This window comes from Oncorhynchus nerka, linkage group LG7 (assembly GCF_034236695.1).
Source record: "Oncorhynchus nerka isolate Pitt River linkage group LG7, Oner_Uvic_2.0, whole genome shotgun sequence".
Taxonomy (NCBI): Eukaryota; Metazoa; Chordata; class Actinopteri; order Salmoniformes; family Salmonidae; genus Oncorhynchus; species Oncorhynchus nerka.
The window spans coordinates 81,056,363-81,073,394 of NC_088402.1; the positions used below are offsets into that span (position 1 = coordinate 81,056,363).

The 17,032-nt window shown below is 47.5% G+C and overlaps 2 protein-coding genes across 8 annotated transcripts in view; both read right to left on the reverse strand.

The window, feature by feature from the left end:
- Positions 1-11,115, reverse strand: part of LOC115132487 (activin receptor type-1B-like) — a 33,584-nt gene extending 22,469 nt beyond the window's left edge. For both annotated transcript variants that reach the window (XM_029665175.2, XM_029665176.2), the window contains exon 1: positions 10,888-11,115. In XM_029665175.2, the coding sequence (XP_029521035.1) occupies positions 10,888-10,951 (64 nt within the window). In that variant the 5' untranslated portion in view covers positions 10,952-11,115. The remainder of the gene's footprint in view (positions 1-10,887) is intronic.
- A 1,329-nt stretch (positions 11,116-12,444) lies between these two features.
- The window catches only part of LOC115124376 (serine/threonine-protein kinase receptor R3-like), a 35,934-nt gene continuing 31,346 nt past the window's right edge, over positions 12,445-17,032 (reverse strand). For all 6 annotated transcript variants that reach the window (XM_065020861.1, XM_065020863.1, XM_065020862.1 and 3 more), the window contains 2 exons: positions 15,038-15,168; positions 12,445-14,302 (listed from right to left, as the gene is read on the reverse strand). In XM_065020861.1, coding sequence (XP_064876933.1) covers positions 14,123-14,302; positions 15,038-15,168 — 311 coding nt within the window. In that variant the 3' untranslated portion in view covers positions 12,445-14,122. The remainder of the gene's footprint in view (positions 14,303-15,037; positions 15,169-17,032) is intronic.

Here is a 17,032-nt window from a genome sequence, read left to right on the forward strand (position 1 = left end):
AGAGAAAGCAGGAGAGAGGGGGGAAGAGAAAGCAGGAGAGAGGGGGAAGAGAAAGCAGAGAGAGGGGGAAGAGAAAGCAGGGGAAGAGAAAGCAGGAGGAAGAGAAAGCAGGAGAGGGGGAAGAGAAAGCAGGAGGAAGAGAAAGCAGGAGGAAAGCAGGAGGAAAGCAGGAGAGAGGGGGAAGAAAGCAGGAGAGAGGGGGAAGAAAGCAGGAGAGAGGGGGAAGAAAGCAGGAGAGAGGGGGAAAAAAGCAGGAGAGAGGGGGGAAAAAGCAGGAGAGAGGGGGAAAAAGCAGGAGAGAGGGGGAAGAAAGCAGGAGAGAGGGGGAAAGAAAGCAGGAGAGAGGGGGAAGAAAGCAGGAGAGAGGGGGAAGAAAGCAGGAGAGAGGGGGAAGAAAGCAGGAGAGAGGGGGAAGAAAGCAGGAGGGGAGCAGGGGGAAGAAAGCAGGAGAGAGGGGGAAGAAAGCAGGAGAGAGGGGGGGAAGAAAGCAGGAGAGAGGGGGAAGAAAGGGAGAGAGGGGGGAAGAAAGCAGGAGAGAGGGGGGGGAAGAAAGCAGGAGAGAGGGGGAAGAAAGCAGGAGAGAGGGGGAAGAAAGCAGGAGAGAGGGGGGAAGAAAGCAGGAGAGAGGGGGGAAGAAAGCAGGAGAGAGGGGGGGAAGAAAGCAGGAGAGAGGGGGGAAGAAAGCAGGAGAGAGGGGGGGAAGAGAAAGCAGGAGAGAGGGGGGAAGAGAAAGCAGGAGAGAGGGGGAAGAGAAAGCAGGAGGAAGAGAAAGCAGGAGGAAGAGAAAGCAGGAGAAAGAGAAAGCAGGAGGAGGGGGAAAGAGAAAGCAGGAGAGAGGGGGAAAGAGAAAGCAGGAGAGAGGGGGAAAGAGAAAGCAGGAGAGAGGGGGAAAGAGAAAGCAGGAGAGAGGGGGAAAGAGAAAGCAGGAGAGAGGGGGAAAGAGAAAGCAGGAGAGAGGGGGAAAGAGAAAGCAGGAGAGAGGGGGAAGAGAAAGCAGGAGAGAGGGGGAAGAGAAAGCAGGAGAGAGGGGGAAGAGAAAGCAGGAGAGAGGGGGAAGAGAAAGCAGGAGAGAGAGGGGAAGAGAAAGCAGGAGAGAGGGGGAAAGAGAAAGCAGGAGAGAGGGGGAAGAGAAAGCAGGAGAGAGAGGGGAAAGAGAAAGCAGGAGAGAGGGGAAAGAGAAAGCAGGAGAGAGGGGGAAAGAGAAAGCAGGAGAGAGGGGGAAAGAGAAAGCAGGAGAGAGGGGGAAAGAGAAAGCAGGAGAGGGGAAAGAGAAAGCAGGAGAGAGGGGGAAAGAGAAAGCAGGAGAGAGGGGGAAAGAGAAAGCAGGAGAGAGGGGGAAGAGAAAGCAGGAGAGAGGGGGAAGAGAAAGCAGGAGAGAGGGGGAAGAGAAAGCAGGAGAGAGGGGGAAGAGAAAGCAGGAGAGAGAGGGGGAAGAGAAAGCAGGAGAGAGAGGGGAAGAGAAAGCAGGAGAGAGAGGGGAAGAGAAAGCAGAGAGAGGGGAAGAGAAAGCAGGAGAGAGAGGGGAAGAGAAAGCAGGAGAGAGAGGGGAAGAGAAAGCAGGAGAGAGAGGGGAAGAGAAAGCAGGAGAGAGAGGGGAAGAGAAAGCAGGAGAGAGAGGGGAAGAGAAAGCAGGAGAGAGAGGGGGAAGAGAAAGCAGGAGAGAGGGGGAAGAGAAAGCAGGAGAGGGGGAAAGCAGGAGGAAGAGAAAGCAGGAGAGAGGGGGAAGAAAGCAGGAGAGAGAGGGGGAAGAGAAAGCAGGAGAGAGGGGGAAGAGAAAGCAGGAGAGAGAGGGGAAGAGAAAGCAGGAGAGAGAGGGGAAGAGAAAGCAGGAGAGAGGGGAAGAGAAAGCAGGAGAGAGAGGGGAAGAGAAAGCAGGAGAGAGGGGGAAGAGAAAGCAGGAGGAAGAGAAAGCAGGAGAGAGGGGGAGAAAGCAGGAGAGGAGAGAGGGGGAAGAAAGCAGGAGAGAGAGGGGAAGAGAAAGCAGGAGGAGGAGAGAGGGGTGAAGAGAAAGCAGGAGGAAGAGAAAGCAGAGAGAGGGGGAAGAGAAAGCAGGAGAGAGGGGGAAGAGAAAGCAGGAGAGAGGGGGAAGAGAAAGCAGGAGAGAGGGGGAAAGAGAAAGCAGGAGAGAGGGGGAAGAGAAAGCAGGAGAGAGGGGGAAGAGAAAGCAGGAGAGAGGGGGGAAGAGAAAGCAGGAGAGAGGGGGAAGAGAAAGCAGGAGAGAGGGGGAAGAGAAAGCAGGAGAGAGGGGGAAGAGAAAGCAGGAGAGGGGAAGAGAAAGCAGGAGAGAAAGGAGAGAGGGGAAGAGAAAGCAGGAGAGAGAGGGGGAAGAGAAAGCAGGAGAGAGAGAGGGGGAAGAGAAAGCAGGAGAGAGAGGGGGAAGAGAAAGCAGGAGAGAGAGGGGAAGAGAAAGCAGGAGAGAGAGAAAGCAGAGGGGAAGAGAAAGCAGGAGAGAGAGGGGAAGAGAAAGCAGGAGAGAGAGGGGAAGAGAAAGCAGGAGAGAGAGGGGGAAGAGAAAGCAGGAGAGAGGGGGAAGAGAAAGAGAGAGGGGGGGAAAGGGGGAAGAGAAAGCAGGAGAGAGAGGGGAAGAGAAAGCAGGAGAGAGAGGGGAAGAGAAAGCAGGAGAGAGAGGGGAAGAGAAAGCAGGAGAGAGAGGGGGAAGAGAAAGCAGGAGAGAGAGGGGAAGAGAAAGCAGGAGAGGAGGGGAAGAGAAAGCAGGAGAAGAGGGAAGAGAAAGCAGGAGAGAGAGGGGAAGAGAAAGCAGGAGAGAGAGGGGGAAAAGAGAAAGAGAGAGAGGGGGAAGAGAAAGCAGGAGGAAGAGAAAGCAGGAGAGAGGGGGAAGAAAGCAGGAGAGAGGGGGGAAGAGAAAGCAGGAGAGAGGGGGAAGAGAAAGCAGGAGAGAGGGGGGAAGAGAAAGCAGAAAGCAGGAGAGGGGGGGAAGAGAAAGCAGAGAGAGGGGGAAGAGAAAGCAGGAGAGAGGGGGAAGAGAAAGCAGGGGGAAGAGAAAGCAGGAGGAGGGGGAAGAGAAAGCAGGAGAGAGAGGGGAAGAGAAAGCAGGAGAGAGAGGGGAAGAGAAAGCAGAGAGAGAGGGGAAGAGAAAGCAGGAGAGAGAGGGGAAGAGAAAGCAGGAGAGAGAGGGAAGAGAAAGCAGGAGAGAGAGGGAAGAGAAAAGGAGAGAGAGGGGAAGAGAAAGCAGAGAGGAGGGAAGAGAAAGCAGGAGAGAGAGGGGAAGAGAAAGCAGGAGAGAGAGGGGAAGAGAAAGCAGGAGAGGGGGGGAAGAGAAAGCAGGAGAGAGGGGGAGAAAGCAGGAGGAAGAGAAAGCAGAGAGAGAGGGGGAAGAAAGCAGGAGAGAGGGGAAGAGAAAGCAGGAGGGGGAGAAAGCAGGAGAGAGGGGGGAAGAGAAAGCAGGAGAGAGGGGGAAGAGAAAGCAGGAGAGAGGGGGAAGAGAAAGCAGGAGAGAGGGGGAAGAGAAAGCAGGAGAGAGAGGGGAAGAGAAAGCAGGAGAGAGAGGGGAAGAGAAAGCAGAGAGAGGGGAAGAGAAAGCAGGAGAGAGAGAGGGGAAGAGAAAGCAGGGGAAGAGAAAGCAGGAGAGAGGGAAGAGAAAGCAGGAGAGAGAGGGGAAGAGAAAGCAGGAGAGAGAGGGGAAGAGAAAGCAGGAGAGAGAGGGGGAAGAGAAAGCAGGAGAGAGAGGGGGAAGAGAAAGCAGGAGAGAGGGGGAAGAGAAAGCAGGAGAGAGGGGGAAGAGAAAGCAGGAGAGAGGGGGAAGAGAAAGCAGGAGAGGGGGGGAAAGCAGGAGGAAGAGAAAGCAGGAGAGAGGGGGAAGAAAGCAGGAGAGAGAGGGGAAGAGAAAGCAGGAGAGAGAGGGGGAAGAGAAAGCAGGAGAGAGAGGGAAGAGAAAGCAGGAGAGAGAGGGGAAGAGAAAGCAGGAGAGAGAGGGGAAGAGAAAGCAGGAGAGAGGGGGAAGAGAAAGCAGGAGAGAGGGGGAAGAGAAAGCAGGAGGAAGAGAAAGCAGGAGAGAGGGGGAAGAAAGCAGGAGAGAGGGGAAGAGAAAGCAGGAGGAGGAGAGAGGGGGTGAAGAGAAAGCAGGAGGAAGAGAAAGCAGGAGAGAGGGGGGAAGAGAAAGCAGGAGAGAGGGGGAAGAGAAAGCAGGAGAGAGGGGGGAAGAGAAAGCAGGAGAGAGGGGGGAAGAGAAAGCAGGAGAGAGGGGGAAGAGAAAGCAGGAGAGAGGGGGAAGAGAAAGCAGGAGAGAGAGGGGAAGAGAAAGCAGGAGAGAGAGGGGAAGAGAAAGCAGGAGAGAGAGGGGAAGAGAAAGCAGGAGAGAGAGGGGAAGAGAAAGCAGGAGAGAGAGGGGAAGAGAAAGCAGGAGAGAGAGGGGAAGAGAAAGCAGGAGAGAGGGGGGAAGAGAAAGCAGGAGAGAGAGGGGAAGAGAAAGCAGGAGAGAGAGGGGAAGAGAAAGCAGGAGAGAGAGGGGAAGAGAAAGCAGGAGAGAGGGGGAAGAGAAAGCAGGAGAGAGGGGGAGAAAGCAGGAGGAAGAGAAAGCAGAGAGAGGGGGAAGAAAGCAGGAGAGAGAGGGGAAGAGAAAGCAGGAGGAGGAGAGAGGGGGTGAAGAGAAAGCAGGAGGAAGAGAAAGCAGGAGAGAGGGGGAAGAGAAAGCAGGAGAGAGGGGGAAGAGAAAGCAGGAGAGAGGGGGAAGAGAAAGCAGGAGAGAGGGGGAAGAGAAAGCAGAGAGGGGGAAGAGAAAGCAGGAGAGGGGGAAGAGAAAGCAGGAGAGAGAGGGGAAGAGAAAGCAGGAGAGAGAGGGGAAGAGAAAGGAGAGAGAGGGGAAGAGAAAGCAGGAGAGAGGGGGAAGAGAAAGCAGGAGAGAGAGGGAAGAGAAAGCAGGAGAGAGAGGGGAAGAGAAAGCAGGAGAGAGAGGGGAAGAGAAAGCAGGAGAGAGAGGGGAAGAGAAAGCAGGAGAGAGAGGGGAAGAGAAAGCAGGAGAGAGGGGGAAGAGAAAGCAGGAGAGAGGGGGAAGAGAAAGCAGGAGAGAGGGGGAAGAGAAAGCAGGAGAGAGGGGGAAGAGAAAGCAGGAGAGAGGGGGAAGAGAAAGCAGGAGAGAGGGGGAAGAGAAAGCAGGAGGGGGAGAAAGCAGGAGGAAGAGAAAGCAGGAGAGAGAGGGGAAGAGAAAGCAGGAGAGAGAGGGGGAAGAGAAAGCAGGAGGAGGAGAGAGGGGTGAAGAGAAAGCAGGAGGAAGAGAAAGCAGGAGAGAGGGGGAAGAGAAAGCAGAGAGAGAGGGGGAAGAGAAAGCAGGATGGAGAGAAAGCAGGAGGGAGAGAAAGCAGGAGAGAGAGAAAGCAGGAGAGAGGGGGAAGAAAGCAGGAGGAAGAGAAAGCAGGAGAGAGGGGGAAGAGAAAGCAGGAGAGAGGGGGAAGAGAAAGCAGGAGAGAGGGGGAAGAGAAAGCAGAGAGGGGGAAGAGAAAGCAGGAGAGGGGGAGAAAGCAGGAGGAAGAGAAAGCAGGAGAGAGGGGGAAGAAAGCAGGAGAGAGAGGGGGAAGAGAAAGCAGGAGGAGGAGAGAGGGGGTGAAGAGAAAGCAGGAGGAAGAGAAAGCAGGAGAGAGGGGGAAGAGAAAGCAGGAGGGAGAGAAAGCAGGAGAGAGGGGGAAGAAAGCAGGAGAGAGGGGGAAGAAAGCAGGAGAGAGGGGGGAAGAGAAAGCAGGAGAGAGGGGGAAGAGAAAGCAGGAGAGAGGGGGAAGAGAAAGCAGGAGAGAGAGGGGAAGAGAAAGCAGGAGAGAGAGGGGAAGAGAAAGCAGGAGAGAGAGGGGAAGAGAAAGCAGGAGAGAGAGGGGAAGAGAAAGCAGGAGAGAGGGGAAGAGAAAGCAGGAGAGAGAGGGGAAGAGAAAGCAGGAGAGAGAGGGGGAAGAGAAAGCAGGAGAGATGTGCCCTGCACTGCCTCACAGCAGTGTCTCTGGTAGAGGTCTTCTCGGGTGCAAAAAGTTGGACCCAGACAGACAATCAGACCCAGGTTCGATAAAAAAAAAATTATGTTTTTTTAAGGAAGGGGGGGCAATCAGACCTGAGGCTGAATGGACCTGACAGACCCCAGTTCTAGATGCTCTTCTGGTTAACCAATAGATCTTTATATATAGGCAAGGCCTTCTAAGGCAATAAATTCACCTTATTAGCATAAAATAAATATACTATAGGCTATGCAGAGCTGTGGTCGGGTCCATTTGGGACTAGGCAATATATCTAATTATTATTATGAGCATGTGTCTTTTTGGTCTCGTCTCCTTAACTCCTTCTGTGTGGTGTCTGCTTAGCTACTTCCCACTCCTACACACAGACACCAAGCCCCTCCCCCTGCCACTCACAACAACAAAGACGAAAGATAACTGCTTGTTGTCAGAGAAGGTGTCAACTCCCTATTTACATTTGAAGTTTGGTCCAACAGAATCAGTTGATTCTCCTAACGATACCTTTTCATGACTCAATTGCCAACATTTAGAACAGAGCAGAGCCTACTTGGCAACTCGTGCTCATTCTGAGTAATAAGCATCACCTTATCCAGGTAGCCCACTTGATTTCAACATCTAGAAGTGAACAGGCTGTTTAAACAGTTGGAGACAGACAGCAGGGTGCATTTAGAACAGTTCAACTGTTCTACCTTGTTAACAAACAAATAGATCCAAGTTGGCTAGACTTTAAATATACAAATTAGCTGGCTACTCGCTAGCGGTGGGCTTGTGCTTGAGAAACTGTTTGAAACCTGTGTTAATGCTCTATAAAGACTGCTACCAGATGTTGTTCATTATTAGTGGATGTGCATGGTTCTGGTTACAATTGTAACAAAATGGCCATTTTCATAGGCTTGAATGCCAGATCGGTGATTGAAAAAAAAAGCTGATTATTTTGATAAAATAATGTAATTATTGGTGGGTCTTATGGTTGTTGAAGGCTTCTATTTAGCCTAGGTATACTTTTATAAGCCCTGAACTCAATAGATTATTCCTGACTGGTTGAAAAGCAGTATTGACCTTTAATTGTGCACCAAAGCTTAGAGAAAAACAACCGATCCACAAAAATAAGGCATGTAGGCCTCATGATGACTAAGCTAATGACTGGTAAGTTCAAATGATGCCATCAACAGGAGATGAAACTGGCGTCCTGTGAGGCATGACGATCCTGTGAGTAAATTGAGTCACAGACCAGACCCCCAGGGCCTACAGTAGCCCAACAACTTTTCCTTTTAACCGCACTAGCTAGACTAATTCTGGTACCATCTGGTTTCAGCTTTGCCATGGCATAATCCATTATGCGGTGTGAAACTGTGGCCCCAGACAGAGCCGAGTGGGCCCCTCTTCATAAAGCAGCCCCAGCCCAGCTGGACAAACCCTTCATGCCCAGTCTGTCTGCTTGGCCTGAGAAACCAACCTCCTCCGTTCTCACTGGTACTAGAGGACTACATTACACTGGGGTGTGACATTTGGCTAACCCAGTCAAATGGTCAACTCCGGTACATCCCAGCCGGTCCTAGATATACTTTCGCATAGAGTCTCAACCCTGTAGTCTAGGCTGCTCTCACCTCTACCCAGCTCACTTCAACACGGCCTCTTGGAAAATACTCAAATGTGAGCAATCAAAGTGCACCATGTCCTCATCTAAAAACCATCCGGTCAAGGGAGGAATGCAATGTTGCTCTCTGCTTCTTGGAAGTTGAATGAGTCACTTAAGGTTATTGACATTGGCAGATCTGGGTAACTTTCTCGGTCTCTCCATTTTAAAATGTTTGTCAGTGGCAAGTTGCAACGGGAAGATTGTTTATTTATCAGGATCCCCCTTAGCCGATGTTGACAGCTAGTCAGTTACACATACACACAACAACTAGGTCGCATGGGAAAGGGGGATACCTAGTCAGTTTTACAACTGAAATGCATCTTTGGGATTTAACCCAACTGAATCAGAGAGATGCAGGGGGCTGCCATAATTGACATCCATGTCTTCAGCTCCCGGGAAACAGTGGGTTAACCGCGTTGCTCAGGGGTAGAACAGATTACGTTGTCAGGTCAGGGATTCGATCCAGCAACCTTTCGGTTACTGGCCCAGCATTCTAAACACTAGGCTACTTGCCGCTCAGGGGAGAGGCGCTGTGCCGTGAGGTGTTGCTTTATTTGTTTTGTGAAACGAGGTTTGCTGTTCACTTGCACTATATGAGATGGAAGGTTCCACACACACACTCATGGCTCTGTATAATACTGTATGTTTCCTTCAATTTGTTCTGGACCTGGGGACTGTGAAAGACCCCTGGTGGCATAAGTGTGTGTAAGTTGACTATGCAAACAATTTGGAATTTCCAACACAATGTTCCTTATAAAAACAAGAAGTGAAACAGTCAGCCTCAACTCTTAACCAGGTGAGTGACACGCCTAGTATTAATATTAGCCCTCCGATTACGATGAAGAGCAAGACGTGTCATTTGTTCTGGGCCAGCTGCAGCTTAACTAGGTATTTCTTTCTAGCACTGGACAATAATCAAGATAAAACTAGAGCCTGCAGGACTTGCTCTGCTTTTTTGACTCCACAAAGCATCTCTTCACTACGGACACCTCTCCCCATCTTAACAATCATTGATTCTGTATGTTTTGACCATGACACTTTACAATCTAAGGTAACAAAGTAATTTCTTCTCCTCAACTTGTTCAACAGCCACACCATTCATTACCAGATTCAGACGAGGTCTAGAACTGAATAAATAAATACAATGCTCTTAGTTTTAGAGATGTTCAGGACCAGTTTATTACTGGCCACCCATTCCAAAACTCTGTTAAGGGTTTCAGTGACTTCATTAGCTGTGGTTGCTGATGTGTATATGGTTGAATCATCAGGACACATGGACACACATGCTTTGTTTAAGGCCAGTGGCAGGTCGTTGGTAAAAATAGAAGAGAGTAGAGGGCCTAGAGAGCTGCCTTGCAGTACACCACACTTTACATGTTTAACATTAGAGAAGCTTCCACTGAAGAATCCCTTTCGGAGTTATAGTAGATAGATTGCTATATCGTGAATACAGAGCTGAGGGTGAAAAGCCATAACACAGGTTCTCAACAACAGGTTATGGTCAATAATGTCAAAGGCTGCACTGATTTCTAACAGTACAGCTCACACAATTTGGCTTCCCTCCAGGCCCGAGGACAAAGATTTTCCTCTAGGCTCAAGTTAAAGACATGACAGATAGGAGTGGCTATAGAGTCAGCTGCCATCGTCAGTAACGTTCCATCTAAGTTGTCAATGCCAGGAGGTTTGTCATAATTGATCAATAATCATTTCTCCACCTCTCCCACACTAGTTCACCCCTCTTTTGTGATATCCAATTATGATCTTCTCTCATCGCTGCAACTCCCCAGCGGGCTTGGGAGAGGCGAAGGTCGAGTGATGCGTCATCCGAAATAAGACACGCCAAACAGCGCACCAATGTGTCAGAGGAAACACCATTCAACTGACAATCACAGGCAGCCTGCAGGCTCCCACCCCGCCACAAGGAGTCACTAGAGCATGATGAGCCAAGTAAAGAACCCCCCGGCCAAACCTTCCCCTAACCCGGATGACGCTGGTCCAATTGCACACCGCCCTATTGGACTCCAGGCAGCAGGCCGGTTGTGACACAGCCTTAGAATTAACCTAGGTCTGTAGTGACACCTCAAGCACTGATGCAGTGCCTTAGACTGCTGCATCAAGCAGGAGGCCACAAAATTCTAACTTGCAATGTCTTTCCATATAGAGAAGAAAATATCACAGAGGAAAATAAGACACACTCCCAGCCCTTCTCTACAATGCCTCAAGTGGAACAATAATGTTCAAATGATTTTGAATCTGAAATAAACTTCACCCTCTCTCTCAACAGTTTAAAAAAAGTGACAGTCTGGCTTTTTCAGTAAGTTTAACACAACCAGGCCGTGTAACCAACATAACAAACACGTCTAGCTAGTAGCTATATAGACTATAGACACCATATGCCAAATTCCCGCTGTGTGTGCGTGTGTGTGTGGGGGGGGTGGAGCCTGAAAAGACCCCCATTCGCTACATTTCCATCACAAAGAACCCAGACTTCTGTCTGGGTCGGCTGAATGGACGGCTGGTGTCGCACCACTGCCAGTACACTTGGCTAGCGTAGTGGTGGTCACAAAACAGTAACCATTTATTTACACACACAAAATAGTACCCCCTCTGAGGAATAAATTGTCTGGATTTCTGTATCCAGCTATTGGTTGAAGGATATACATTATTTCAGTTGAGATAGCTATTAGAGACACATACAATCATAAAAAGCTCTAAACGCTTGACTATGGGTCTTGTTACATGCGGAAGAGCCCCCCCTCGAGCCTATTCTAATCTCGGGCCGCCAGGCGATTGTTTTGTAAACACCAACGCCGCTCACAGATAACTGTAGCGTTAACGTCAGAGACGTGTGTCTTCTTTTCAAGATATAAACATTAAGCAATGTTGAAATGCACAGACTACATTGTTAGCCTGGTCCCTTTGTGCACACCTGGTTAGCAAACTAGCCAAGCAGCTACAGTAGCTCGAAACAGACGCAAACATGTTTTGTTAGCGAACGTTTCGTTAGCGAGCTACATCGACTCACACACACACTAAATCACATTTTCTATTTATAGAACCAGCTAAGCAAACCCGATGCATGGATTACAGCAATACACGTGACATGTTTCACCGGCCGTGTTATTCAACGAGTTTAGCAAGTAGTACTAGCTATAATGTGTTTGCGGTTTAAACCCTAGACAGGCAGCGCCATGATGATCGACAGGCGATGCCAGCCAAGCCATTCTCCCTCTCAAACAAACAAAACATACACGAAGACAAAAGCCAAAGAGGCCAAACGTAAACCATTTCACTTACCATCACCGATGGTTACTAAACCGAACAGGACCAGTAACGTGAGAATGATTTGTTTTAAAGCCATTTCTTCAGCATTCCCATCGCATTCGGAGTGTGGTATTGTAAACACCACGGTCAGACCTAAACACACCACAAACCATACAGCCACCGCCAGACAGACAGACAACCAGCCAGGCGAAGTCTTCTTCTTTGGGTTTTATGGAGAACTACAAGCAAAAAGGTGTATTGTCGCCTCCAAACGTGTGGGATGAAAATAAAAGACAAAAAGCCAGGCGAAGTGATGCGGACAGCGTAGTTAATTAAATGGGTGTGTATTCGGTTTTAAAGGGGTGCGCTCTTTCTGATTCCAGCCCCTTTCTTATGGTAGACCCGACGCTAGAATGACTGGATTGTCTGTGATGCAAATTAATATTCTGACTGCTCTGAATGTTTTTGATCATTTCTACACGATTTAACAATTCGTGGTATAGGATTAAGATATATTACCTGACTGGAATATTTGTCACATAATGTATCAGGTCACTTACTGTATCTTTTAGTAGTATTTTAGGTTATTTGCCATCATGATGAAAAAGCCACTGTGGAAAAAAAACACATTTTGGGCAAGTACATATTAGAAGATTTAGTGAAAGATAATTTAGTCAAATTGAGATAGTTTACACTTTAATGGGCTCCCAAGTGGTGCAGTGGTCTGAGGCACTGCATCTCAGTGCTAGAGGCTGTCACTACAGACCCTGGATTGATTCCAGGCTGTATCACAACCGGCCATGATTGGGAGTCCCATAGGGCGGCGCACAATTGGCCCAGAGTTGTTAGGGTTTGGCCCGGGGTAGGACGTCATTGTAAATAAAAATGTGTTCTTAACTGACTTGCCTAGTTAATTAAATTAAATAAACATGGTCAGGCTCATCAGGGATGCATTTGGCAGAATGGTATAGCTCTCTCTCTTGCTGCTGTTATCACCTGGCACTTTGCTAGTGCTCTCTGTTCTGCCCTGAAGTCTAATAGTGTCTGCTTGGTCTCTACAGACAGCAGTTGTATATCTAGCCGTTATCAAGCTGTCCCAATTAATCTGCTAATTTCTTCATTAATCTGCTCATTTCTTCTAGCGTGCGCACACACACACACGTCTGCTGGTCAAATCCTCCTTCCATCAAAGCCAGCCAAGCCATTTGGAATTGGACAGGGTGGAAGACATGAGAGGGGCTCAGCTCACTCTCTCTCTCAAAAGGAGAGTGGCGCTTGGCCTTTGATACTTGAACAACCCCCTTCTACGGTGTTAAAAATAACCAGCTCTTAATCTGACTGCATGGCCAGACTGACAGACTGCGGCATGGAGCGTATTATCTCTCTGGAGTTTGGTCAACACCAGCCAGACAGATAGAGTAACACCCACACCCACACACACCCACACCCACACACACACCCACACACACACCCACACCCACACCCACACAGCCTGAAGAATCGATATTGTAGATGAATGGACAGATAGACTGGAATCCATTTCCGTCCACACTCACACAGTGTTCTAAGCTCATGTTGAATAGACACAGATTAACTTTGAAAACCTTTACTTGTCTTCTCTTTGTGGAAATAAAAGGAGAGCCTCCAGACATAATAGAAACATGTGCTGGCCAAATTAGACCTGCTTCTTTCACACTTCACTAACTCCACACTTTGGCATTTTCTAACTAGGTCAAAACAGAAAATATCTGGGAGAGAAATGCCTCTCTCATTGTAACACAAAGAGATACAAACACGGTCACACACACATGTATGCAGGCACTCACACATATATATATATATATATATATATATATATATATATATATATATACAGTAAGAGTATTTGTTTATGTTTGAGGAGGAGCAGGAGTTTGTCCCATTCACATAACAGTAAATATACGATAAGTCTGGGTGAAATAGTCTGGGTGTATTCTCCTTCTGAAATGTGATTGACAGATCTGAAATATCTGCTGATAGGTCCTTGTAGAGACGGATATAAAACCTGGCATTCACAGTGCCAACTGGCACTTAAAAAATAACATCTGAATAGAACAAATTAAAATCAAAGACAAAGTGAATATGCAAAAAAGAGGCAGATTTTGACAATATTTTTGATTGTTTTGGATTGTAGGCCAATGCTGAAAAACATAGCTGAAGACTACTCCACTGAACCAAAGGGATCATTCATTTGAGTCAAAGATGATCTATATCGTGTCTGGTGCCCTCTGGTGGACAATTAGGCCCTTTTTCCCGACCAGCATAACAACTCATCTTTTAGTAGCCTAATTCAAATGTCATTTCAGAGTGAGGTGAGCAGCATACAAACACATTTCAACCATTTTTAGTAGGTTAATAAACATGTGTCTATGGATAAATTAAATACCCTGTAATCGATGTAATGTTTTTTAATTCCCTTAATGTTGAATGGTAGTGATGATAATGATAGTATTTCTACACTGAAAGTATTGCATATATAATTTCAGATAAAATAGAAATAGAAATACATAAATATCATAATATACATAGGTACTTTAACTTTGAGCAGCTTTTACAGTAAATCCAACGCTGGTGAAAGATACATTATTCTATTGCTAGATACAACTAATTCATTAGCTCTGGGCTTATACTACGATCATGAGTAACACATTATCGGGGTACTGTTTATGGTCAGCTCTAAAGGCTTCCAGGATATACAAAATCAATGAATATGTATAGATTCTGTATAGTGCATCAAAACAAATAAGGCATTAGCAAGACATTAATGGCCGTTTGTAATGATCATTCTGATCATACATCACAAGGCCTCACTGATCCAAAGGTGGCATGTCCATCCCCAAAGTATCACAGGATAAGGCTATAACAAGGACCAAACCCTGATGATCTCTCAATCCTGTGGGCCGCTTGGAGAAAACAATGTCTATGTTCCTATGGAAGTCCTTTCAGTGAACTCTTCAAAAATCCAAGTCCTTATTTGTCGATGCTTATGCTTGTCCCTTTCCAGATCTCGCCAAATTTATATGCCGAAGCAAATACATACAATTCTTCCATCGTATTCCTGATGAAATGATCCAGGCAGTATACGGAAGGTTGGTGAGGGCCTTTTAGGAAGAGGCACCAGAAATATGGGCCACTGAGAGTCTTACATAGTAGCAAAGGATATAGATAGTCTTGTATAGAGACTATCAGCCCTAATGTTGGTGTGCTGGTTGTAGTCTTATGTTAAGGTCTAGACGTCCTGCTTGTAGTCTGGAGTTGAGGCCTGCAGATCTATTTTGAGTTTCTCTGTGAGGTAGCCATGGTCCTGGTCCAGCTTGGAGAGGGTCTTCCTGACACGGAGAGCTGTTAGGCGGGCTGGAGCGCTCTGGAACCAACACTCCTTCATTATCTTGGTAATGGAAGACAGGATCTGTACACATAGAAAGAGAGAGACCCACCATAAAATCTCACTGTTCTATCACTGTACGTACAGTAGAAAGTCACTATTGATGGTGTGTACGCGTGTCTACACACTGACTGTACAAAACATTAGAAACACCTTCCAAATATTGACTTGCACTCCCTTTTGCCCTCAGAACAGTCTCAATTGGTCAGGGCATGGACTCTACAAGGTGTGGAAAGCGTTCCACAGGGATGCTGGCCCATGTTGACTCCAGTACTTCCCACAGTTGTATCAACTTGGCTGGATGTCTTTTGGGTGGAGAACCATTCTTGATAAACACAAGAAACTGTTGAGGGTAAAAACCCAGCAGAATTGCAGCTCTTGACATACTCAAACCGGTGCGCCTGGCACCTACTACCATACCCCGTTCAAAGGCACTTAAATCTTTTGTCTTGAATGGCACACATACAAAATCCATGTCTCAATTGTCTCAAGGCTTAAAAATCCTTCTTTAATCTGTCTCCTCCCGTTCATATACGCATGTAAGCATTTTGCTACACTGTCAGCATTTCGCTACACTTGCAATAACATCTGCTAACCATGTATATGTGACCAATAACATTTGATTTTGATTTGATTAAAGTTGATTTATCAAGTGACATCAATAAGGGATCATAGCTTTCACCTGGTCAGACTGTCATGGAGATATCAGGTGTTCCTAATGTTTTGTACACTCAGAGTATGTGCATCTGTGTGTCTCACCGGGTGAGAGTGCAGCCTGTTGTGCATACTGGGTCTTTGCTTGTCCAAACACACCACCTTCTTCATCTCCTCAAAGCTGGGGTCAGAGGGCACCATGTCAAAGAAGGGCGGACGGTACTCGTCCACTATCCCTGAAACAACAAACACAATCACCCCTGAGGAACATGTTACATATACAGTCAGTACCAGTATATCTACGTCTTCATTCCAAAGGAGTCAGCCAACATTCCATCTTAATGATGACTGAGGTGGCAAGGATTTGGTGGGAAAACTACAGACACTGTGACACTACAGACACTGTGGCACTACAGGAACCATGACACTACAGACACTACAGACACCATGACACTACAGACACTGTGGCACTACAGGAACCATGACACTACAGACATCACGATACAACAAACATCATGACACTACAGACACTACAGACACTACAGACACTGTGGCACTACAGACCCCATGACACTACAGACACTGTGGCACTACAGACACCATGACACTACAGACACTGTGGCACTACAGACACCATGACACTACAGACACTGTGGCACTACAGGAACCATGACACTACAGACATCACGATACAACAAACATCATGACACTACAGACACCATGACACTACAGACACTGTGACACTACAGACACCATGACACTACAGACACCATGACACTACAGACACCATGACACTACAGACACTGTGGCACTACAGACACCATGACACTACAGACACTGTGGCACTACAGACACCATGACACTACAGACACTGTGGCACTACAGACACCATGACACTACAGACACCATGACACTACAGACACCATGACACTACAGACACCATGACACTACAGACATCACGATACAACAAACATCATGACACTACAGACACCATGACACTACAGACATCACGATACAACAAACATCATGACACTACAGACACCATGACACTACAGACACTGTGACACTACAGACACCATGACACCACAGACACTGACAAACACCATGACACTACAGACACCATGACACTACAGACATCACGATACAACAAACATCATGACACTACAGACACCATGACACTACAGACACTGTGACACTACAGACATCATGACACTACAGACACTACAGACACCATGACACTACAGACACTGTGACACTACAGACACCATGACACTACAGACACTGTGGCACTACAGACACAGACACATCATGACACTACAGACACATGACACTGACAGACATGACACTACAGACACCATGACACCATGACACTACAGACACCATGACACTACAGACACCATGACACTACAGACATCACGATACAACAAACATCATGACACTACAGACACCATGACACTACAGACACCATGACACTACAGACATCACGATACAACAAACATAATGACACTACAGACACCATGACACTACAGACACCATGACACTACAGACACCATGACACTACAGACACCATGACACTACAGACATCACGATACAACAAACATCATGACACTACAGACACCATGACACTACAGACACACTACAGACACAACAAACACCTTGACACTACAGACATCATGACACTACAGACACCATGACACTACAGACACCATGACACTACAGACACCATGATACAACAGACACCATGACACTACAGACACTACAGACACTACAGACACCATGACACTACAGACACTGACAGACACCATGACACTACAGACATCATGATACATGACACTACATGACACTACAGACACCATGACACTACAGACACCATGACACAACAGACACCATGACAGACACCATGACACTGACACATGACACTACAGACACTACAGACACCATGACACTACAGACACAGTACAGACACACATGACACAACAGACACCATGACACAGACACAGACACTACCAGACATGACACTACAGACACCATGACACACAGACATGACACTACAGACACCATGACACTACAGACACCATGACACTACAGACATCATGACAC